At 41.1% G+C, this 25,357-nt stretch overlaps 1 protein-coding gene across 4 annotated transcripts in view; it reads right to left on the bottom strand.

The window, feature by feature from the left end:
• Nucleotides 1-7,050: 7,050 nt before the first annotated feature.
• MED1 (mediator complex subunit 1) overlaps nt 7,051-25,357 on the bottom strand; it is a 51,871-nt gene continuing 33,564 nt past the window's right edge. For all 4 annotated transcript variants that reach the window (XM_083147181.1, XM_083147184.1, XM_083147183.1 and 1 more), the window contains 6 exons: nt 24,990-25,102; nt 23,114-23,315; nt 21,704-21,799; nt 17,838-17,943; nt 11,685-16,022; nt 7,051-9,110 (listed from right to left, as the gene is read on the bottom strand). In XM_083147181.1, coding sequence (XP_083003307.1) covers nt 12,767-16,022; nt 17,838-17,943; nt 21,704-21,799; nt 23,114-23,315; nt 24,990-25,102 — 3,773 coding nt within the window. In that variant the 3' untranslated portion in view covers nt 7,051-9,110; nt 11,685-12,766. The remainder of the gene's footprint in view (nt 9,111-11,684; nt 16,023-17,837; nt 17,944-21,703; nt 21,800-23,113; nt 23,316-24,989; nt 25,103-25,357) is intronic.

Genomic DNA, 25,357 nt, shown 5'->3' on the forward strand with positions numbered 1-25,357 from the left:
ATCTGCACAGTCTATTTTTCTATTTGATATAGACCGGGAGAGCGCATGGGGATCAAATCAGCATCAAACACGACTGAAAACCGTCGAAAAATAGACTAAAATCAAACCGTGTGTACATCCTATTAGATTTGGGTGAGGTGTTTTCAAACTAAAATCTTACTTGCAGTTTCAAAATAAAGCAGCCAGTATTTACCCTGCACAGAAAACGAAGGCTGTGTACACACGGGGGATATTTTGTGTAATATCGCGGGCAATATGGTCACTGAGCGATGGGAGTGTGCACCGCTCTCCCATTTTCTCCTCCCCCGGGTGCGCGCTCCGGTTTTCTCCTCCCCCGTAGTGATCGCTGGTCGCAGGAACATGCTCCTGCGACCAGCTGATACTTGCACTTGGAGTATAGATTTTCATCTTCAATAAAAAGTTGTAATTCTGTTTAATGTGTCCTTCACAGCTGAAGTCCTGGGCCCATAACCTATTGGCAGATGCCTACTAGGGGTGAGCAAGGAGGTTAGTCAATAAATTGATTCTAGAGTAGGTTTTATTGAATATAACCGTGTAAACGGTGATAGAAGATAAACCGCAGTCAATATGATAAGGTATCAATGTCTCTTGGGCCAAATACCGTAGAGCCATACAGCACTGTAATGCTCTAAAAACACAGTGACAGGCTTGGGTAAGCAACATGCACCTGTAGTCTAATCAGCCTGACCTTAAGTCTGGTGAGTCAGACATGTGATGTTATTGTGGCTGATAAATCAAACAATAAAACTAAAATACCATTTGTAGCGTTAAACCATTTAGCTACCTGTAAACAAAAAGGTCCTATGTTTAGGCATTCTTGATAATCTGGCCATTTTCCCAAGATATATCATTACTACATCATCCTACATCATTTTAAGTAGCTGTATTTAAACATTGGGTGTCATTCAGATGCGGTTACAAAGCAGCTGAAGTATGAAAGTTGCTTGATTTCTTATTGCACTTGCGTCTAAGCCGCACTACGCACATGCAATTCAATTATAATAGGAGTTGCAACAAGGTATTAAGTTAAGTGACAGGTAGCAATATTTGGGAGTAGTAATGGGGACTAGTCTTGTCAACACGCGTGTCATGGCCGTTGACACAGCGTTTTCCAGGCGTGCATAAATTAGTAATTGCTATCTCACTTGCTACATTCCAGAAGAGCTGCTCAGCCTTGAGATGCACTCAGAATATGCGTGATGACCTAATCAGCAATGCTGGTACAAATGTTTCAGCAGTTGTTTGCCATCTGACAGAAATGAGGAAGCAGTGGGCATCCATATGCTTGGGTTAATTTATGGGCATATTAGTATATAGTCCCAATTGCAGATGGCAAAAATGAAAACAATAATCACAATTACCACCACCAAATATGAATCAGGCCCATTTTGGCCAAACAATATTTGAATTTGTCCAGCTGCTGGGAAATAGATGGCTACATACTCCTTTAGTCACTGCATTGTACTGAACTTGAAGAGTTTGATAAAAAAAAAAAAGGCATAACACAATAACATTGAATTAAAACTGAGATTCTGAAAGACTGACCAAGTTAATCGGCTGGATGTAGTAATGTTAACAGTTAAACAAAAGAATAATTCAAGCCCTATGGTTGCCTTATCACATTACAGATCCTCTGAATCTGGCAATACAAGCTGCAGTATGAATAAGTTGGCCGAATATCACAGTATGACCGTGAATGAACTTCAAATGAACTCCTCTCCGGGTAATCAACTGATTCAAATCAATTATCTAGTTATCAGATATGATAGAATGCTACATGGCGCACACAAATGATCCTTTGACTTGGCTGGGCTATTTTGACTAACCGATTTGGCTTAGTCAAAATAAAGCTGAAGCCTGTGTGTACAGCCAAATACAGTGTGTGCGGGAGGTTAGTCAAAATTTATATACCTGCACAGTCTATTTGGCCAGATGATAGCAACGGAGCTCATCGTTCCACAGTGTACACACGGGGCAATTCTGGCTAACCTTCTAGGCCTCGCTAAATCACCCAGTGTGTACACCATACTTGCCTACCTGACGCTCTCCATGCGGGAGAAAATGCTCTGTTTCTGGACTTCCCTGGTAATGTATGATTGCCAGCACATGTGGTGAAACACCTTTACCTAGCTCCCCACAGGTGATGGCAATCATACATTACCAGGGAAGTCCAGGAACAGAGCATTTTCTCCCGCATGGAGAGGATCAGGTAGGCAAGTATGGTGTACACCCTTTTACCATTCAAAAGTTCCCATTGTTTGGCTTCTCATCCCAGTCATGTTATGGCAAACAAGATGTTAATACATATCAACGTACCTTGCTGCTTCCCCTTGGTAGTGAGACAAAGCAGATAATGCTGCTACAATACATCGTCCCCGTTAGTTCTTTGTAAGGATATTCATATGCCTGTAGCAGGTTTAAATTTCCCTATTGTCTTAACCTCTCCCACCTCTGAAGGAAGGCAGTACCTAGACTGGGCAGCAATAGTCCTCATGATATAAATACTAATTAGCTTTATGATTGGGCCTACTGCAAACATGCATATGATACAACTCGAGGCATGTATACCAAGCACAATTAGGCAAAAAAATTAAATATAACAAACAAGGCCGATTAACACATTTGCCTTAAAATCAATAGTACTTACAGTACTTTGCAAAAGTATTCACCCCCCACCTCCCTGGCATTTTTCATGTTTTGTTGCCTCACAACCTGGAATTAAAATGGATTATTTGAAGATTTGCATCACTTAAATTTACAGAACAGGCCTACAACTTTGAACATGTTATTTTATTATTATTATTATTATTGCGAAGCAAACAACAGGAAACTTCAGTGTGCATAAAGTCAGTACTTTGTAGAGCCACCTGTTGCAGCAATTACAGCTTCAAGTCTCTATGAGCTTGCCACATCTTGCCACTAGGATTTTTGCCCATTCCTCAAGGCAAAACTGCTCCAGCTCCTTCATGTTGGATGGTTCTCGCTTGAGAACAGCAATCTTCAAGTCTGACCACAGTTTCTCTGAGATCTGGACTTTGACTAGGCCTGGGGTAGCCAACCCTAGTCCTCGAGAGCTACCAACAATGCATGTTTTGCAGGTCTCCTCACAGAATCACAAGTGAGCTAATTAGCTCCATCTGTGGATCTTTTAAAATGAGTCAGTGATTAATGAGTGCAGCAGCTAGGTTGTCTGGAAATTGTGAACTGTTGGTAGCTCTTAAGGGCTAGGGTTGGCTACCACTGGACTAGGCCATTCCAACACTTTTAAATGCTTCCCCTAAACCACTTGAGTGTTGCTTTAGCACAAGGATGGGGAAACTTCGGCCATGCAGCTGTTGTTGAACTACACATACCAGCATGCCCTGCTACAGCTGTGCTATGTGGAAATGCTAAACCTGTAGTAGAGCATGCTGGGATGTGTAGTTCAACAACAGCTGGAGGGACAAAGGTTCTCCATTCCTGCTTTAGCAGTATGTTTCGGGTCATTGTCCTGCTGGAAGGTGAACCTCTCTTCCAGTCTCAAATCACAGGCAGATTGAAACAGGTTTTGCTTAAGAATATCTCTGTATTTAGCACCATCCATCTTTCTCTTGAATCAAATCAGTTTCCCAGTACCTGTTGCTGACAAATACCCCCACAGCATGATGCTGCCACCACCATGTTTCACTGTGGGGATGGTGTTCTTGAGGTGATGGGATGTGTTGGGTTTGCAGCAGAAATAGCATTTTCTTTGGTGGCTGAAAAGTTAAATTTTAGTCTCATCTGACCAGAGAATCTTCCTCCATACATTTGGGGAGTCGTCACATGCCGTTTAGCAAACTCAAAACATTCCGCCTTATTTTCTTACACTATGGAATAGTGGCCAGAAAAAGCCATGACTTAAAGCTCAGCTCTAGAGTGTATGGCTTATTGTAGTTCCATGCGCAGATAAAGCAGTCTCTGCTGTGGAACTCTGCAGCTCCTTTACATTTGGTCTCTGTGCTGCCCCTCTGATTAATACCCTCCTTGTATGGCCTGTGAGTTTTGGTGGGTGACCCGCTCTTGGAAGGAATATTCTGATACCATGTTCTTTCCATTTGAAAATTATGGATCATCAAAGATTTGGATTTTTTTTTTTTTTTTTTTTTATAACCCAACCCTGACTTCTCAACAACTTTGTCCCTGACCTGTTTGGAGAGATCCTTGGTCTTCATGGTGTGATGCCTCTTGCTTAGTGGTGTTGCAGCGTCTGGGGCCTTAAATAAAAAGGTGTGTTTATACCGACAGATCATGTGACAGATGCACACAGGTGGACGTCAGTTCACAAATTATGTTACTTCTGAAGGGAATTCATTGTAACATAACTTTTGAGGAGCTTCATAGCAAAGTGTGTGAATACATATGGCAATTTTCAGATTTTTATTTTATTTTTTATATTTTATAAATACATTTCTCATTTAACTTCACCAACTTAGACTATTTGTGCATATCCATCACATAAAAATCAGATGAAAAAAACATTTAAGCTACAGATTGCAATGTAAAAAAAAAATAAGTAAAAAGCCAAGGGGGTGAATCATTTTGCAAGGCACTGTAATTTTCCACAGGAATGTCAGACTCCCGCTGCTGAGTGTTGCCGGTCAGAGGGGAGGTATTTGCTTGATTGCATGGTCTTAATGTTAATGGCAACTGCCATTTTCATTTAATCTGAAATATCTACCATTACCAGTGACAGTCAATGGCCAACATATACTGTTAACATTAGTCTGACACCATAGCCCAGTGGTTCCCAAACTGTGCACCTAGGCTCCCTGGGGTGCCTCGGAACACTTGCAGGGGTGCCTCGGGTCAGTCGTCCAGGACCAAATCAAATTATTTATGATCAATTACTTCTGGACAAAACCAGTGCTGGTGGCTGCCAATCATAAAATGTGTACAATCAGAAGCAAATCCTGCCGCATAGCTGAACCAAAGAAGCACATATAAACACAATCTACTTCATTTGATATATATTTTTTGGGGCCTAGGGGTGCCTTGGAAAAATTCTGATACTCTAGGGTGCCGTGATTAGAAAAAAGATTGGGAATACCTGCCACAGCCCCTTAGGCTGTACACTTAAGACAAAGATTTCCAAGGTATTTTTTTTTTAAATGTTAGCTGTGCTAAGTGCTACACCTGGGAGATTGCAGGAGATCATTTATCTGCTCCTTACAGTAGGCTGAATCTGCATGCACTTCCATAGGCTGCAAACAAAATCAGCCTTATGCTGATTTAGGAGTGCAGATTCTACGCTTATTGAAAACTGCCTCCTGAAGATTTACTGAATAATTTACTGAACTTGTAGTCAGAGGGATTTGGATTTATTAAAAACGGATACCATTTCTTCCAGATTATGGCAGGTATACTGGTGAAAAAGACGGTAAAATAATGCATAAGGGCCACTAAACCTCAGATTTAATTTAGCATGTAGTCAGGAAGTTAAATATTTTCCTCAACACATATTGGAAACAAGCAAAGGTAGGCAATGTAGAGAGGAAACAAAGTACATAAACATGGAAGACATAAAACGAGGACACACACATGGCAGAGGTGTACTACATAACTACCAAGCATTAATATTTGTATAAAGAATATATTTCATTCAAATCATCGTGACCATATAGATCCTTTGCATTTTACAGCATGCAGGGGAAATATTGGCCTCTTTTTATAATAGACCTCACAAGCTGGACAACTTATTTTAAATTATAACTGAAGCCATTTGAAAGACGATTTGAACAACAAATCTTTCAAATCGCCCAGTGTATACTCACCATGCTACTGACAATGCACACTCCCGCCAGCCGCTTACATTTTCTAATATTTTGAAAATGCAGCAAGAAATGTAAATATTGTTAATGACCGCATACGCCTGGATTTGGCCACTGACTATATCATTTGTAAGATTACAATATACCATCCTGGTCTCTGGAGCTGAAGGGTTGCCAATTGCTGTGTGGTCTTGAAAAAGGCCATAAGTGGCCAAAACGTCGACCCCAGAATTGTTTTCTGTGACTGAACAGATGTAATGGGAATAAATTCTTACATTTATTTCAAATTTGGCGAGTGCCCTTAATTGGACCAATATTGGCCATAAGAACTATTAAGATTACAATATGTGTATAATCATTTGACCGGGAGCTCGGGGTAGTTCAAGGGAAATGGTAAATGTTATAATGCGTACCAAGCTTTATATACGAGCTTGGACACACCCTTCTCAAATCTAAAGCTCTTTGCATTTTAAGTCTGCCCCAGTTGCAGTGCTACATGATTGTAAAAAGGTGCAAGTTACTTCCCCCCCCCCCCCAAATCTAAATCCACCCCCATAATGGGATCCTAATCCTAAAACACAGACATTCATTTGGAAGCAATATACAACATTTGAGGAAGAGAACTGTTCGCCCATCTACCAGACATCTGAAATTACGCTTAGGTTAAAATACCGTGACCATATACATTAAGTCTAGGCACCAATTGTTCAACAGGAAGCTGAAAGCTGCATTCTAAAAAGCAGCAGTTAAGACTACAAGATCCCGGGTTATAGTTAAAACATCCAGAGACTAAGCTGACAGGCTCTTGTTGGTAGATTGTGTTTATGGAAGATACTTTGATACATAAAAGGAAGCGTAAGAACAACAATCAGGTATGATCATTCTTACATCTGCAAAATATCACTATGATTTTGCAATGTCTCTTGGCTGTATTATGGACGTTTCTAGCATACCCACAAGATTTAGAGACTGCTGTGACTTGTGTTCCTTTTACATAGCTGTGGCAGGAATGTCCTAGCCTGTCCCAGTGAGACATTACAAATAAATATATATACATACATACACACAATCTCACACCACTCCTTAGGGCTAGTTCAGGCAACAGTTTCGTCTGCTCAGGAAAACCAGTGTGATCGCGTGCAATGGCAGCTGTCCTTGGCAGTGGGTAAGGACAGGGCAGTCGAGAGGTATGCGTATATTAATATATCAGACCCAGTGCATGGAATAAAAAGTCATACGGTTAAGGTGCACCATACATTTATTTCCCAGTACGAACAAAGCCATTCTGTCTGAAAATGGAGTTTCACAGTTACAGACAAGCTTGTTCATTCTAGGGGGTAAATTCTCTAAAGGTTCTTGAAATGAAAGGAAGTGATGTTGCCCATAGCAACCAGATTATATAATGTTCTAGGATGCATTAGACAATTTATAGACATAATCTAATAGGTTGCTATGGGCAACATCTCGTCTTAATTTTTTAGAAGCTTTAGAAAATTGACCCCTAAATGTGCATATTGTATTAACTGAGTAACCATATCCCTGAACACACTGGGAGCACGCTTCTGCGACCAGCCCTGCAGTGGTCGCTGGAACATGCTTCTGCGATCAGCGGCTTACCCCGGGGCAGAGTGTCTTGGTTTCATCAGCGACCAATGCGGATTGCTGATGAAAACGGGACACTCAGCAATTTGGTCACTGATCGACCAATCACTCCATGTGTATGGAGCTTAAGTCTACACAAGTTTTATGGTATGTAGATATTGGCAAATGGACATTATATATATATTTTGTAGAGCGCAATGCTGCACACCCATTTCCATCAGCTTGGAAGTGCTGAGCCACATAAAGGTTAACTGTTATATACATTTTTTAATAATGTACAGTACTAATACTTTGTTTTCCAAAGTGTTCTTTTATTGTCTAGTAGTTTATACCATTGTTTTTATGTAAAAAGGTATTCACATAAATTAAAATATATAAATGGAAAATGTTATACCTGTAGGCATTGTTTTTATTTAATTTTTTAGGGCTACTTTATGCAAAACCACAGCTAGAAACACCAGATATAGAACACTGAATAATAAAGCAGGTCTAAATTGTTATGCCAAAAAAAGTGGCATTTTACAATAGGTTAAAGGGTTCAAAGGATTTCAAAATATGAATGGAAAAAAAATTGGATTACTGCTTATTTTCCAGACTTTTATATATAAATAAATTGGCAAAATGAGTCAGTTCTAGCTACAGATAGTAAGCTAACCAACTTTCCTTTGGCTACCTAACATAAAAAGACCACAAGAACAGAAAACTATATAAAACAGGATTATATTGTTTTGGAGAAAAATTTTAACTCCAAGTATAAATATACAACCAAGGCAGTAAACATTCACAATCTATACTACAAAATGAGATTTTATTCAATATTTTAAACTCCTAGATTTGGTAAAACCATTTCTGCTTATCTTTGTATTGAACAGATCTAAAATAAATATTGTTCATAGCACTACAGCAAAAACATGTAAACAATATTCAGCTATTAAGTCTCACTGTACCACCAGTATACATTCTACTGTGTGTAGATCATGTGCATAAATGACATTTAATAGCAATATAGGTCTTTTTAAAAACCGACACTTCTGGATCTATTAAAGAAACCATAAAATCAATCTGTATCCAGGAACAACAAAACATATCCTGTGCTGGAAATATATGTTGTAGTTAGATTTTTTGCATACATTGACTTATTTCACTTGCACGGTCACAATAGCTACATACGTAATTGCCACTTTCTTATCTTTTGGCATATTTTTCACACTTGGACAGTAATGGTACGAGTAATAGGCCATCTATTGTGGTAGAAAATGAATTATTTGGTCGTATTTTTAGGAATTTCAGAGCCTTTAGCCACAAGAGAATGTGGTATGTCCAGACTTGTCCTCATACATTCTAACTTCTTGGTAGATCAAATTACTATACTTTTTTCAGGTCTTACGTCCTGTTTTTTTGGCATTGTAACTAGTAATGTTAGTTGCACAGCTTTCAGCTTTGTCCTATCTTAAGTTATACAGAGAACATTCTGATCTCCAGGTAGGTCTTCAGTCTAGCTTGCCAGTGTGAGTGGTTGCTCTGAAGCTTAGCGTTGGGCTGGATTGGAGTTGCAGCAGGAATGATCATCCATTCTCTCAACAGGCTGGTTCTCCAGGCAAGCATCTGAATTCCATCGCTCTTCAGAAAGGCCATCTTCTGAAATGGCTATTGCATCAGATTTTCCAGTCATTGGTGAATGTCTTCTCTCCTTCTACACTGGAGTACACAGACATGGGGGATATAATATTAAACAGCTTAGTTTCAAAACGCCAACCACATTTAAAGTGGGTACTCACACTGCTAAATCTAATGACCTAGAGCTTCATCTAGTACAATCACTTAAAACTAAAGCCCATATTCATAATATTACTTCAATTTATTTTACCTAACCTCAACTTCTTGGCTAACGGCAGAAATGGCTAACGGCAGTTTGCACCCCCAGTCCTGTTCATACTGCTGGTCTTTCCAATCATAGCATCTTGTGTGGTTTTTTTTTCCTGAGAGATCCTTTGAAAAACAATCTATTGGTACGTTGTCTTCACCCCTCATGTTGTTTAATTTTGTATGAGTGGGATCGCCTTCTTACAAAAACTTCATACAGTGACAACTTTCATATCTTCTAATCCTACTACTTGTTGGATAAACCTCTTAGCACTGGTTACACACACACACGTACGCATGCAAACACACAGTGTGGAGAACAACCAATTTTCTATACATAAGGGTCGCAGGTGAGTGTTATGGCAGAAACCGCCCTCTACCGCGGTCCAAATTTGCACAAAAAGGCTCGCTACCCCACAAGGCTCCTAACAATTTTGTATAAAGTTGGGCTGATCACAGCCAGGGTATGCATTTGGGTGCGTTTGCAGTTATTGAAATGCAGGGGCAATGTAACATCGCACCCTTCGCAAACAATATGACTGACCCACTTAGAATCTAATTGACCAGGGTCCTATTCTTGCACATTGCAAAAGACTAACATCTGCTGTTAACTGCAGGTTTTCAATGTAACCCTTATGAGATAAGAGCAAGGTCCTTCGTTTAGCCTAAATGCTAAATGTTGTCTTTAAGCAAAAAAAAAAAAAAAGGAGTATGTCAAATTAAAAAAGTACACTTTAATAATTAGCACCTGAATGTGAACACTTAATTCTACACCAGACCATCTCCCACAAATCTCCCAGAAACTTATTTTCACCAATAAAGCCCCCCCACCAACAATTAATGGTACTGATACTATTGAAATACACCAGTGCCAGAAAATTACTCTTATTCCAAGATAAAAGCCACAAATCGATGTGAACTGCAGGCACTGAATAGTTGTAACTATATAACTAGCACAATACGTCCAGTCAGTTCCAACCAGTTACAATTAGTCCAGCCAGTTTACTTTCAAAGTTGTAGTACCTGAAAGCCTGGCAGAAAGGTTGGCTTCTGGCATTATTTCTGAACATGGCACTGCCCCTAGAATTGGAAGCTTATTAAAGGAATTTTTTTTTTTTGGTCAATAATTATACCCCCGTTCTACCCAAATCCGACCCGGTATTTGGAACACGGTTCCAAGCCAGGTCGAATCCGGGATTTGCACTGTTTATACTGCGGTGACGATCCAGTGTAAGATGGGGTGGCGCTTGGAGAGGACATCATCTCCAAGCGCCGGGACCACCGATCGTTGTGCTGGGGGCAAGTCCAGCACCAAGGTAAGCTGCCCACCAGCCACCGTGCAATCCCCCAGCGAGGTGAATGGATGCCGCACACAGGCATCCATTCACCTCCTTACTGCCTCTGCTGCAGAGTACAGCAAACAGTAGCGGAGGCTGTTTGCGCTCCCCGCCCAACCTCCGTACTGACCACAGGACACTGCAGTCGGGAGGTTGGGCTTCCCCCATTGCTGTAAACGGAAACCGGGTCAGATGACCAGGTGTACCCATTTACACTGCCCTCTACCCAGGTCCTGCCCGTGTTCTACCCTGGTCAGGACCTGGGTAGAAGTCCCATGTAAAAGGGACACGGGTTAACCACTTTTACACCATCACTGACCCAGGTCCACTAGGGAACAACCCAGGTTTTTGCGGCGGTTTAAAAGGGGTTGCTGTATATGTGACTTTCAGAAGAGGCACTGGAACGAATGATAAGAAAACTAAGTGGAGGAATAGAGAATTCTATACCATGCAAAAATAAATCATGAAATTCGCTGCTCAAAAGCATTAACAATATTGTTAAAAAAGCAAACCAAAAAAAAACCTGACACTATCAAGATCTGTACATAAATCCATCACCATTACTTGTAACTATGTCCCTGCCTTAAACACTGCTAGTTTTTGTGTAGATTGCTAGTGCATTAGCAGACAGACGACGCTGCAAGAGATAGCTGTAGATCCTATACAGATTGTAAAGTTAATATAGAGTTAAGCGCAAAGCAGAAAAAAAAAATCATAACTCTTGGAGAAATCATGTACTGTAGCACTGCAGGTAAGGCCTTTTGAAATAATCAGAATGATTTCAGTTTATGGAGGGGCAAGCCCCAGCTCAAGTATAAATGGCAGTGTACAAATAAAGTTGCCCCACATTTGTGGGCCACACGCAAAAGCAACCACTATTTCCACAGGTGGAAAAAGGGACTCCTATTATTTTTTTTGCTTTGCTCTAAATTCAGACTTTGGTTGCCTTGTGCACTGTTTTTAACAGTCTTAACGACTGCAGAAGCTGCTGAAATTAAGCAGTCAGTAGGGAAAAATTTATGTTTTGAGAAAAAAAAACAAAAAAACGTTCTCACTGCAACAAATTTCATACCAAATGTTTTATTTTCATAAACATTTCCTGAACTCTTTTCAAAATGTCTGAGTAGAATGAAAAACAAAAACAAATTATTTACATATAGGAATAGGTTATTTACAAAACATAATAAATGTAAACCTTTTAAAATATAATTATTAAAATAAAATTAAAATCAAATAGATTAGTGGGATTCTTTAAAAAATAAGGCATTTAGAAAAACAGCTGAATGTAGTTGTTGTGATACTATTTAAAAACTTCAAGAAGTTTTGTGTCTTTTACCAGCCAAAATCAGTTCAGTTAAGATCACCTTCCTATTCTAATACATCCCCAGAAGCACAAACCACTTTCTCAGCATGGTAAAGTTTTCTTAAACTATGCACCATATTTTGACGTCTTCTGTTCTATGTTTTTTTTTTTTTTTAATACTGAATAATTTTAACATGAACCTCTCACTTATGCACAGCGAAGGCAATATATATTTGGCTTATTAATTTCTGTAGAAAATACTGACAACAACTCCTCATACCTCAGAATGATCTTAGGTTTCTATTAGTTGGATAGGATTTATTTACATGAACATATAGGTTCAGAACACTAAATGTTTTGTCTCCTTGTGTGTAGGAGACAAATTTTATAGCTGCACTTCATGAACACAGCAGAGTACTGAAGTCTGCCAAGTCAGTAAGGGTTTGAGCAGAAAGACCAATTAGATTAGAAGCACAAATTTGTAATCCAAATTTGTAAATCACAGGGATTGCTGCTTCTGACTGCCTACTACCTCTCCCGCTATGTCACACAGCCTCATTAATCGTCTGAAGCTCGAAGACAAATGGCAGAGCCAAGCGGCTCTTAGTATGGGGAAGAAGCATATTTGTAAATTGGTGGCTTTAATATATGTTAAGAACTGTATTTGTAATGCCTTGCCTTGGTAGAATATATATTTTTGATAAGTTATTATATTTACAATGGGACAATAAAAAATAAAATAGTGACCATTGACTGCCGTAATTCAAATTTGACTTACGGGCAACAACAGGACAAATAAAACTAAAACACACATAGCCACCACACTCAATCTATGACTTATAATGAAGAGGTCAGTTCCCTAGCAGAGCCACATCCATTAAGTCATCGTCTTCACCCATCAGATAATTTGGACTTGGCCGCGCTGTTCTGTCTGAGGACAAAAGTGAGCTTCCACCAAGGGATAATGCGGGGTCAGATGAAATTGGTGATTTGGACCAACTTTCTGGCTTCATGCTGTAAGATTTTTTCTTTTCACGCTCCCTATCCTTGTCCTTCAGCCTCTTCTTCTCCTTTTTGTGCTTTTTATGTTTCTCTGCACTGTATTCTGGCTGAGTACGGCTGCCACCTCCTCCTCCTCCATCATCTGAGCTAGGACTGTTTTGATAAGATTTCTCAGCAATGGAGGAGGAACCTGACTCACTTTCGCTGTCAACTGCTTGTGGGGTATATGCTGGTGATTTATTGTGACTTGGTGAGCAACGCTCATGCTTTGGAGTTGAACCACTTATTAAAGGGGAGCCATAGTTCTTAGGCATTTGTGCTCTCATCCCATCTCCACTTCCTTCTCCAGGCTTCTGCAGCGTTACCTTTGCTTTAATGCTAGGTGACCCCCCATCATGCTTACTGATAATAATTTTGGCTACTCCAGTACTACCCGAGCCCTTAGAATCCCCTTTCTTTGAAGGATCAGAAGATCCACCAGAAACGGAAACTTTTGATTTGTCTTTTTCACTTTTTTCCCGCTTTGCAGGGAATTCACCAGCAAGTCCATGTTTTGAGGAAATTCCATGGCTGGGAGCTCCAAGGTTTCCACTACCTCCAGAACCCTCCATAGGATCCTCTGAACCAGGCCCACCTGTACCCACCCCATGTTTAAGTTTATCTATAACAGCTGTAAGTGAAGGCTTTTTATTCCTGCTTGGAGACTTCCCTTTTGAGCTACCATGGAGATTCTGGGAGACATTGGAGCCACCTGAAAAAGAGGATGAAGATGAAGAAGAAGAGGAAGAGGAGGATGAGGATGAAGAGGAGGAGGAGTTTGGCTTCTGTGAAAGAGATCCTGAAGACACAAGACCTGATGATGATTTCATAGTGGTATTCAAACCTCCACCTGACATATGGGAACCCCCTGAACCGATAGGTGATTTTGCTTTAGAGGAAGGTGGAGTGCCTGGCATTGGCTTCATTGGGGATGAAAGCTTGTCAGAACCTCCAGAAGGTCTGGAGTGTGATGGGGAGATATTTGGTTTGCTTAGTGAGGGGTTCATTAACACTGATGGCTTTCCTTGAGGTTTAGTCTTGCTACTTCCAGAACTACTGCCTCCACTTCCAAGCCCATGCTTGGTAATGGGAGAGCCTTGCTTGCCAAGAGACTGAGAACCACTTTTAGACTGGCTACCTGTTGACCCACTTGGACCTGTGTATATTCCACTTCCACCACCCATCTTCATCCCAGAAGACCCTTCAGACTTGTTGTTCTTAATTTTCCCTGATGCAGAAGAGGAGGAGGATGAGGAGGAGTGGCCATGATGACTTTTACTACTTGATGAATTTCCTGAACCACTGCTTGAATACTGACTATGGGAAGATGGCTTCCCAGCACTCATTGTACCTTTAGGAATTTGAATGGTGATCTTGGGTATAGGAGGAGTGGCCATGCCAGGTGGCGTCTGTGATCGCCCGGAAGTCACTGGAGACTTTGAACCTCCAGTACTAGTAGGTGGGGTAAATGGACGATTAGCAATATGCGAGGGTGACTTGCCATCCGATTCAGGTTTTTTACGCTTGGGTGGTTTATCTTTGTTTTTACCATCACTTGAAGGTGTTCTGCTTCTTTTACCAGACTTTATATCAAGCCCTGCTCCCTGAATGACACTCATACCTCCTCCTCCTCCCCCCACTCCCCCATTATTTCCCTCTTTTACCCTCTGCTTTTGTGGTCTATCTTTCATCAAATCTCCTCCAAGTAATGGGCTCTGGCTTCTACTATGTGCTTCAAGAATATCCACCCCACCCAGACCTTTACCACTTCCAATGATGCTAAAATCTACAGTTTCAGCTCCTAACCCTACCTTGTATTTTCCTTCGCTCCCATCAACAGGCATTCCTGCTACTACACCCAGTGATGCTAGTCCCTGCCCAGAAAAGTCTTTAAAATCATGATCATCACTTTGGCTGCTGTCATCGTTTATACCATCATCAGTAAAACCGCTCTGGCTGTTCAGGAGCTCTGGGTTAAAATCCACGCTGGTAAAAAAATTATGAGAAGAGTCACTATTAGGACTTCCATTTGCTTCAGCAATAAGATCCGCAGCGTCTGCATATGGATTGTCTCCACCACCTGCACCATCTACTGGAAAAACATCAGTGTCAAAAAGGGTGCTCTGAGAGTGGCCAGAGCTAGAGGAGTCTCTGACAGGAGTGCCAAGACTGGGGCAATCCTCTCCTGTCCCTGGTAGCTTTGAAGCTTCCTCTGCTATGTCTGAGAGGATATCCGTCACATCAGGTATAAGGGTGTCCGTACTGGGAAGCCGCACCATTCTTTGAATGCCAGACTGAGTATGTGCCATTGGCTGCTGGTACACAGTTGGCGGGGTGCCACATTGGCTAGGTGCTGGTGTGATGTGAGGCGTGTCCAGGGCGTCGCCTGCCATGCTTACATCAAATATAGGATTCTGAGAGTCCACATCCATGGAGAAGAGCTCCCTTTGGAAGTCGTCTTCAGTTTGGTTTTTCATCTTTTCTGCACCTGTCCTGGGCCTTTTTTTCTTGGGTTTACCAGTTCCTGATGGACCTAGATCTGTACGAGGAGACCCAGAAGAATTCTGTCTCTCAAGGGGACTACTCCCATATAAAGTAGAGAAGTCCTGAGCTGGGTTATCTTTTAGAAGGTTCATTAGCATGGGATGGTTCTTTGTATTACTAGCTGGAGAGGACACAGGGGGTGGTGTATGATGGGGAGGTGTGGGACTTGAGCCAAGATTTCCACCCACATTTCCAGTGATCTGAAGAAGGCTGGTTAGTATGGGATTCTGTGTTACTTTGTTAAAGTCTTCCCCGTGTCCTGTTGAATCATGTCGTTCCTTTATACCCATGTTGAAGAGTGTAGTAATAGGTCCTGAGGAATAGGAACTCGTTGGGGTAGTGATACCACTTAAGGCTGTTGAGCCAGGGGTCATCCCATAGCCTGGACTACTGGCTGGAGGAAGGTTTTTCTTAACCATATCTTCCACAGTCTCTGCAATAAGGGACAAAGCTGGTGTGTCTGCTTGAATAGTCTCTGCTTTCCGGCGAATGGCTCGCATAGTCACTGGGATAGACATGCACCTATGTAATAACAAAAGAAAATACATGAGGAGCAAGATCACACAATGTGCACGCAACACAGACTAATCTTCTATTTCAAGATTACCCCTGGTTAGCACTAATTGGGACTAATCAGGAATGACACTGGGATACATAGCACATTTACAGATCTATCTATCTATATATTGTGATAGTTGTGAAAAAACATTTGTTCTCACACAATGACTTACTACTTTTTATTGTAATGTGAAAAATACTCATTATGTACAAACTCATTCATAGGAATGTAGGCTTGAGTCTTCAAAGTAACAAAACAGAACACTGAGCAGCACCAATGGGAAAGCCACAGGGCTGTGTCCTAGACCCTTCATCATTATGGATTTGCTTGTTGGGAAGGGTTGTGCACTACATATTGTAGTCTGAGATACTCCAACCCACATTGGTCAGAAAGGGGAAATATATGCTAAATTGTAATGATGACTGTTTAATGTATAGGAAAGATGTAGGTGTGGCTCCTACTCCATAACTTGTACTAACTTATCATTACAGCTGGCAAGAAGCTTTACACATCGCTCAAGATATATGTTTAAACCCGTGCAACAACTTCGTTTATGCTCATAGTGAAGAAAGAATAGAATTGGAATACGTAATAGGAGAGTTAGGTCATCTTGCAGGTCATAGACGTGGATCCAAAGGCAGCTCAATTCGTTATTAAACTTGGTATACACTGGAGGTAAATGAGGTCAGAAAAAAAAAAAAAAACCCTGAAAAAATAACATTACTGCACATTGCAATCTATGTGCAAGTTACATGTGACCATAGCATAGGAATATGGACAATAGCACTCTTTAGTGTATCTTGCATAAACAGGAAATCTAGTGATGCAAATACTGTGACAAAGTGATTTAGAATTTAACAGTTTGATTGTCCAATTAAAAGAGAGCACCATGAAGGGTGTGAGGTTTACATGAATGAAACGGACCTATCCTAGAAAAATTGTCCTTATACTGTAAGCCAGGCTTGTCCAACCTGCGGCCCTCCAGATGTGCTAAAACTACACATCCCAGCATGCATTGCCATCATTCTAGCATTCACTAATAGCCAAATTGTGGCAAAGCATGCTGGGATGTGTAGTTTTAGCACATCTGGAGGGCCGCAGGTTGGACAAGCCTGCTGTAAGCATTGGCTACACACTCCAGATTAGTTTACACAGAATGCACCTCTTATGCAGGGAGCAGGAGAGGTTTATCTAATGGCATAGTAGGTAAATAGCAATCAAAGTTGTGTAGTCAGGCTAATGAAAATCTGAAATCGTATTGGTTGCTATTGGTTACAGGATTATGTGCTAAACTTGTATTAGCATACTAAACAAGACTTACATAGCTTAACAAAACTTCTACAATTCGGCTTACCCTGTTTAGTTGCCATATCAGCCTGGCACTAATGCTTTGGCCATGCCTTCTTCTAAAAAGGATGAATGGTTACACAGCTAGGTGCTTAAGACAGGCAGCATAAGTGGGCAGGAGGGATGGTCAGTAGTATAAACACGAAAATGTAAAAACCATTAAAGTTATAAAATAAGGTACATGCTACCAAAAAAAAAAAATAATCTCACAAAGGACACATTTCATATATTCCTGAATATTAATAATGACAATCTTCCAGTGCGTGGTCATCCAATGACCAAACTTTCAGGTCACTATGTGATCTGGTTAGCTATGTGTGAGTACAAAATATCTGTGGAAACACTTGTCCAAATAGCCAAATCAATACTGTATTTCTGGTTTTATGGACCACTCAGACAAGGACAAGTATACAGGCACATTTATAATATACCTCTGAACCACTTTGGTGATGAAATCATCCGTACAGATAAGGGCGTCAGAAAGACCCTTGTATAGTTTACAAGAAACATGGGTGGAGTCCTGAATGTCCATCACAACTGTATGGGAGACAAGGGGAGTCAGGCTCGGTAGATAAACACAGAGGATCGAATACAAACATATCTGGCAGTGATTTAAAATGGACAAATTAGGTATGCACAGTACAACTACACCCGCTCATATCCATCATGTTACCATATTGTTTTGAACTGCCTCTCAGTCAAGTCAAGTCAGTCAAACAATCTGCATTGGCGAAAATGTCAAATTTGCAGCTGTTTTTGTGGATCAGCTGCCTTTCCCACAGCGAAACGTGCCAATATTTCTGACTTTCAGAAATATTGTCACTGGTTGAACAGTTCAATCTTAAAATTGTAGAGTTGCCTTTATGGCGCACCAACATGTTAAGATTAAGGATGCTATTTATGAAGATTAATAAATGTGACACCATTATGTGCGGAGTTTACAAAGCCACTCTGCTACCACAAACGAGAACGGTTGTAGAAGACTATAGTTCATTGGGTATGGGTCATAGGGTTGACAGTAATTAGGTCGACAAGCAATAGATCGACCACTATTGGTTGAAACAGGGAAAAAAGGTTGACATGCATTACGTGGAAATGGCCAAAAGGTCAACAGTTGCAACAGGTCGACATGGAAAAGGTCGACATGCGTTTATAAATTTATTGGGCGTCTGTCTACATAAGTTGACATGAACACCATACAAGTGTACTGCTTCGCTCACCAAGCTTTGGGCACGGTGCCTTGCTGTGCTTGGCACACTTTTAGAGTGGGTCAAAAAAGTATTTCAGGGAAGCCACCGATTGTGACAGTTGACCCACTTAAAAAGATGAGGTCTGTAATTTCAATCATACGTACACTTCAACTGTGAGAGAAGGAAATTGTAACAAAAACCCCCAGGAAATCACATTGTATGACTTTTACCACATATTTGTATATTATTGTGGAAAATAAATATTTGGAAACCTACCAACCAGCAAGATTTCTGGCTCTCACAGACCTGTTACTTCTTCTTTAAGAACCCCTTCTATCTGTTTGTTACCTACATTAATGGCACCTGTTTGAACTGGTTATCTGTATAAAAGACACCTGTCCACACCTGCAAACAGTCAGACTGCAACCTCTCCACCATGGCCAAGACCAGAGAGCTGTCTAAGGACAATATGCAAGCAGCTTGGTGAGAAGAGATCAACAGTTGGTGCAATTATTAAAAAAAACTGAAGCAATATAAGATCTCACCTCATGGGGTATCAATAATCTTGAGAATGGTGTGGAATCAGCCAAGAATTACATGGGGGGATCTGGTCAATGACCTCAAGAGAGCTGGGACCACAGTCACAAAGGTTACCATTAGTAACACAATACGTAGTAATGGATTCAAATTCTGCAGCGCCCCAAAAGTTCCCCCTGCTTAAGCCAGCACATGTCCAGGCCCGTCTAAAGATTGCCAGTGACCATCTGGATGATACAGAGGAGGATTCTGAGAATGTCATGTGGTCAGATGAGGGCAAAATAGAACGTTTTAGTATAAACTCCACTGGCCATGTTTGGAGGGAGAAGAATGGTGTGTGGCATCCCAAAAACACCATACCCACTGGGAAACATGGTGGTGGAAACATCATGCTTTGGGGCTGCTTTTCTGCAAAGAGGACAGGACGACTGATTGGTATAAAGGAGAGGATGAACCTCCTTCCCTCAGTAAGAGCATTGAAGGAGGAACGTGGCTGGGTCTTCCAGCATGACCATGATCCCAAAACACACTGCCTGGGCAACTAAGGAGTAGCTCCGTAAGAAGCATTTCAAGGTCCTAGAGTGGCCTAGCCAGTACCCAGACCTCAACCCAATCTAAAATCTGTGGAGGGATTTGAAAGTCTGCATTGCCTAGCGACAGCCCCACAACATGACAGATCTAGAGAAGTTCTGCATGAAAGAGTGGGCAAAAATACCTGCTGCAGTGTGTGCAAACCTGGTCAATAACTAAGGAAACGTTTGACCTCTGTAATTGCCAACCTAGGTTATATTACAAAGTATTAAGTTTAACTTTTTGATTGTCCAAATATTTATTTTCCTTAAGAATATAGAAATAAATAGTTTAACCCCTTCACGACATTGCCTTTTAAGGTAATTTTTTTTTTTTTTTTCCTCCTTGCGTTCAAATAAGCGTAACTTTTTTAATTTTCCGGCTATATAGACACATGAGGGCTTTTTTTTTGCGGGACAAGTTGTACTTTGTAATGGTACCATTTACTATACCGTATAATATTCTGGGGAATCAGGAAATAATTCAATGTGGGGTAAAAAAAAAAAAAACCGCCATTGCACAATTTTGCGCTGGTTACGGTTTTTTTGGAGTTCATAGTTCGTTTAAAATGATGGGTTATCTTTATTCTATGGGTCGTTACGATTCTGGCGATACCAAACTTATATAGTTTTCGTTATGTTTTACCACTAAAAAAAAAAATCGCAACTTTTACGGTTTTTCTAATTTGCGTTGCGTCGCCATGTTCTGCGGCTTATAACTTTTTTATTTTTCCACCTACGGACCTGGGTGAGGGCTCATTTTTTGCGGGCTGAAGTGTACTTTTTAATTAATACCATTATGGGATATGGGCGACTTTCTGATCTCTTTTAGTTATTTTTTTTTGGGTACGCGATGCGACCAAAAAACGTAGTTTTGGCGTTGGGGATTATTTTCCGTTTACGCCTTTAACCGTGCGGGATAACTAATGTTATATTTTAATAGATCGGACTTTTAGGAACGCGGCGATACCAAATATGTTTATTTTTTTTATTTTTTTTTTATTTTTATTTGGGAAATGGGGAAAGGGGGGTGATTTGAACTTTTAATATTTTTTTATTTTTTTTTATTTTGAAACTTTATTTTTTTTTTTTTTTTTTACTTTTACTACAAGGCCCCCTAGTGTACTTGACCACTAGGGGGCGCGATCGCCTGTACTAGGTTCAGCCATAGAGCTCTATGGCTGAACGTAGTGATTTTATGCACTTCCTATTACATCCTGCCTGAGGCAGGATGTAATAGGTATGCATATACGGCCAGCACAGGGGTCTACATTAGACCCCTGGCTACCATGGCAACCGATCGGCACCCTCCGATCTCGCTGCGGGGGGCCCCGATCGGCGCCGGAGGGGGGCGCCCCCCCTCCGATCAGCTATTTAAGCACTGCGGGCGCTTTGCCCGCGGTGCTTAAAGGGTTAAACGGCCACGATCGGCGAACTCGCCGCTCGTGGCCGTGAGAGCAGGGACCTGGCTGTAATATACAGCCATTACCTGCTCTCTTTCAAGCCAGCTCACTCCGTGAGCTGGCTTGATTCCCCCGCAACGGCCATATGACGTATATATACGTCATATGTCGTGAAGGGGTTAAAAATTACACAATGTGACTTCCTGTTCGTCCCCCCCCCCCCACACACACACACACACACACACACACACACAGTGGAAGTGTACCTATGATGGAAATTAGAGACCTCCCTTAATCTTTTTAAGTGGGTCAACTTGCACAATCGGTGGCTGTCCAAATACATTTTTGCCCCACTGTATAATCTCACTCTATGCTCCCTCAGATAGTGGGCATAGTATGATAAACCACCTTTAAAAAACAAACCAAGAAAAACCTGTTTGATCATGTCGACCCAATGTATGTCTAATATTCATGTGTTGACCAACAGTGGTCGACCTATCGACCGCATCGCTCTTCACCTAGGGTTATTTCCTAAATGTAGTCTACTAATGGCAACAACACTGGTAACTACAGGTCTTGTCCTGCTCCAAACACTTACCACACACCAAAGAATCATTGACCGGATGCTGGAAGGATATGCTGATGCAGGAGTCAGATAGAGGAGAAACCTCAAACTGCAAGAGGTTCGGGCAGTCTGCAGAGATAAAAAGCAGCAAATCAGGATGTATAAAACAACAGGAGGCTATCTAACAGAACCAACCCCTACTTGTTCCAATGACATTGTCCAGATCAGGAAATTAACCCCTTCAGGTTTTTGTTGGGAGTTCCTAAGCACTTTCTTACCTGGAGCCTTTTCCTACATGTAAAGCACTGCAGTGTATGGTGAGGTTCCCAAACATGGTCCTCAAGGCATTCCAATGTCCCAGGATTTAAGTATATCCATGCTTGGCTACAGGTGACTTTGAAACCCTGAAAAGCCATCGCTTACTGGAGATTTTATTTCGACTCCCTGAGGCAGGTGAAGCAAAATCCCAGAAAAGACATGGCTCATGCCAACTTTTTGGAAACAGGATAGCCCCCAGTGATATAATTACCTGCTTTCACCTACAGCAGGAACTGGATACGCCCCTTACGGTGAATAACCTAAATGTGGGACCCGGATAAAAAGTTGACACCATATGGCATAAAAGGCAATGGCATGGCATGAAAAGATCAACTTTTTTTCCTTTACTTTTTCGATCTTGAAAATCCACGCAGACTCCAATTGCAAACGGGAGCTTGTGAGCAAAGCGGTACACTAATTTGGAATCAGTGTTATCATTGACACAAAAAAAAAAAACCCATGAAAGATCCATGACATGCGCTGACCATTTCCATGCCATCTTTGTGCCCGTCGACCTAATATACCAACACCCAAACAATACCATGCCTACTGTAAAGCATAATGGTGGCAGCATCAGGCTCTGAGGCAGTAGCCAGGCAACTGAGCATAATGGATAACTCTAAATACCAAGATTTGCCATAACACCTGCTGGGCCTCTGGGTTAATTGCTGCATCAAAGAACTTTATTCAGCTGGGATCCCCTGAACAAGAACGCAGTGGGACTTGTAAAAACGGAAACATTGAGGGGGTTTTCGGGTGGGAAAAAACATTGTTTATGCAGTATAAGTGGGCTTCCATTCCTGAATCATGATTTTTTTTTTTTGAGTCGAAGGATATTTATTTCATCAACTAGCCTTTCTTCCTGCCACTGGGATTTTAGCTGTCAATTAGAAGAGTAATCTGTGCAGCTAATTAAATAATCCCCAATGAATTCACTAAGAAATAAGTTTTCTCTCTGAGGTATGATGCACGGAGCGGGCTAATGCCTGGCCAAAGTCACTAGTGTAGGCTGTAATTATAGCCTGCCATGTCATAAATACTGGTCCTAGACAGGAAACCGCTATATTTATTAGACATTAATAAAAGCAAGTGTATACAAAACAATCTAATGATGCAGTAAATTACCCTCTTTTATTATGGTGCGTTTCACACAGCTTCCAATCAGTGTGTTGCATGCCATTTGATGCCGGATGAGGTTGAGGATGGTAGGGACTCGCCCGGGGTGCTGAAATGGGATCTTACTCAGTAGAGTCCCTTGAAGACTCCTCCCATCAGGAAGAGGGGCATCTTTATTGAGAAAATAACAATGCTGCTGGCCCGGAAGAGACTGGAAAAAAAAAAGCCGGGACAAAATTAAAAAAGGAGTGATTTAAAACCAACATTTTCAGTGAAACCAAAATAAACTTTTTTTGTGTGTGCTGCAGCCAAGAAGGAAATTTTGCATCTTGTATGTACTGGACTAGCCTCTATACCCCCATAGTATCAGTGTTTTCCTCAATTATTTTCATTTTATGAATTTTTTTTTTTAAACACATGGAAACTAATTAAATAAAATGTTCATGACTTTCTAGTGCCTATTTTGGAGATTAAAAAAAAAGTCAGTTTCTTGCACCAATGGTAGAGAAAGGGGAGTAGATCACGTAGAGCTCACTCTCCGCAAGGGATACAGCTCATGCAATTCTGAGCCGCCTGATATTCCCTTCGGGCACGGGGTGAAGCAGAGAACCTGACATTACTTGGGAAAGATGTGGTGCCTTGTCTGTAATATAGAAAATAATACACTGTGCTGCTGAGAATACACTGGAGGACTAACACTGCAGAGGAATCAATGCAGGAACCATACAAGCAGTAGGTGGTGGGACAGATGAAGGCTGTTTAGGGATACAGGATGTGGCTGCCATGTGCAGGAGGACAAAATGGGAATATACCCAACAGGACAGAGACAGGATATGGGTCAAGTATGGGGGAGGCAGGGTTCCTATATGCACATGAGGATAAGTACAGTGTGTGTGTGTGTGTGTGTGTGTGTGTGTGTAGTTTATAAGCAGGGGCCATGTTGATTCCTGTACAAACAACAGGGAAAGCAGAGATTATGACATGAATGTGGTAGTGCAATGTAGGTGGCGAGGAGGCAGAGCTGGGGTATCTTTTTCTGTTGGAAATATTGGCACAGATTGAATACCCTCCTTAGTAAGGTTACCCTCAAGTGTGAAAATGCCCTTTAGCCATGTGCATCATTTATATCAAACCATAAGAACCTCGACAACAATAATAATAATGCATAGCAGTTTGCACCCTCTAGTAGTTAACACAAAGGACAACATGGTAATATTTAATATGCCCAATACAGGAAAAAATCATCCTACTTATCCAGATCATTCTTTAATAGATATAAACAAGAAGCAAACAGGAACGCCATGCAGAACATGACTTTAACCAGTAGAAGAGGAATACCTGTAGATCAAAAACCCAACAAGATAAAAAATATTATATCATCTTTCTGTCACCACAATTGCTTCAGGACTGCTGCTCAAGCCAACCAGTGCTTCAACTAAAAAGTACATTATCACCTTGCAAACCATGTTACTGGTTGTTCACTCAAATTGGTTAAATACATATGATCTAACAGATTTTTGCCAAACAGTTTTTGTCCATTTTTTAGCTTTTGGAAACAAATGATTTTTTTTTTCATGCTTTAATTTCTAACCAGTTTTTTGTTCACACCAGACGGACTGCACAGATAAAATCTATTGCCGTGTACCAAGCTTTAAGCTGCTCACACATGGATAGATTTTTTTAAAATTACCGGTATATGACTGTTTTCAATGAGAACTACCTATTGTTTGAAAATTGTCAGTGTGGGAGCATGATAACAATGCAATGGGCATACCCTCCGCTCGTACATCTTGCTTGCTGATCCCCTTCAGCATGCAGAATAATAAAGTTACCTAATTGTACTTCTAAGATGGAAGTAATGAAAAAAAAATTGAAGAATACGTACTGCATAAAATCGCATGTTGTGGTTTAGAGGCTCCTTGTCTTTAGCTAGCTCAAATTGGGTGACCAGCTCATAGTGCGGCGAGAAGGTTGGAGGGGTGTCAAACAAAGGGATACCTGCAGACAGGAGAAGAAAGCAAAGTGAGTGCATGCTGCTCGAACATGCTCATATGGAAAAATTAGCTACCTAGGTAGCACTAGCTGGCCTGCCCGGGGTGATTTGCCAAGAGTGTCAGGAGCTATTGGACCAGACCTTAACCCTCCATTTACAATCTACCCAAACCAGCCTGCCATTTATCCTTTCAGTTGTATTTCGACATCTAAACCAACAAGCCCACACGTTATATGGTCAGAGTTTACCATCAATACCCA

The sequence above is a fragment of the Crinia signifera genome, chromosome 6, assembly GCF_055691185.1.
Source record: "Crinia signifera chromosome 6, ASM5569118v1, whole genome shotgun sequence".
Classification (NCBI taxonomy): domain Eukaryota; kingdom Metazoa; phylum Chordata; class Amphibia; order Anura; family Myobatrachidae; genus Crinia; species Crinia signifera.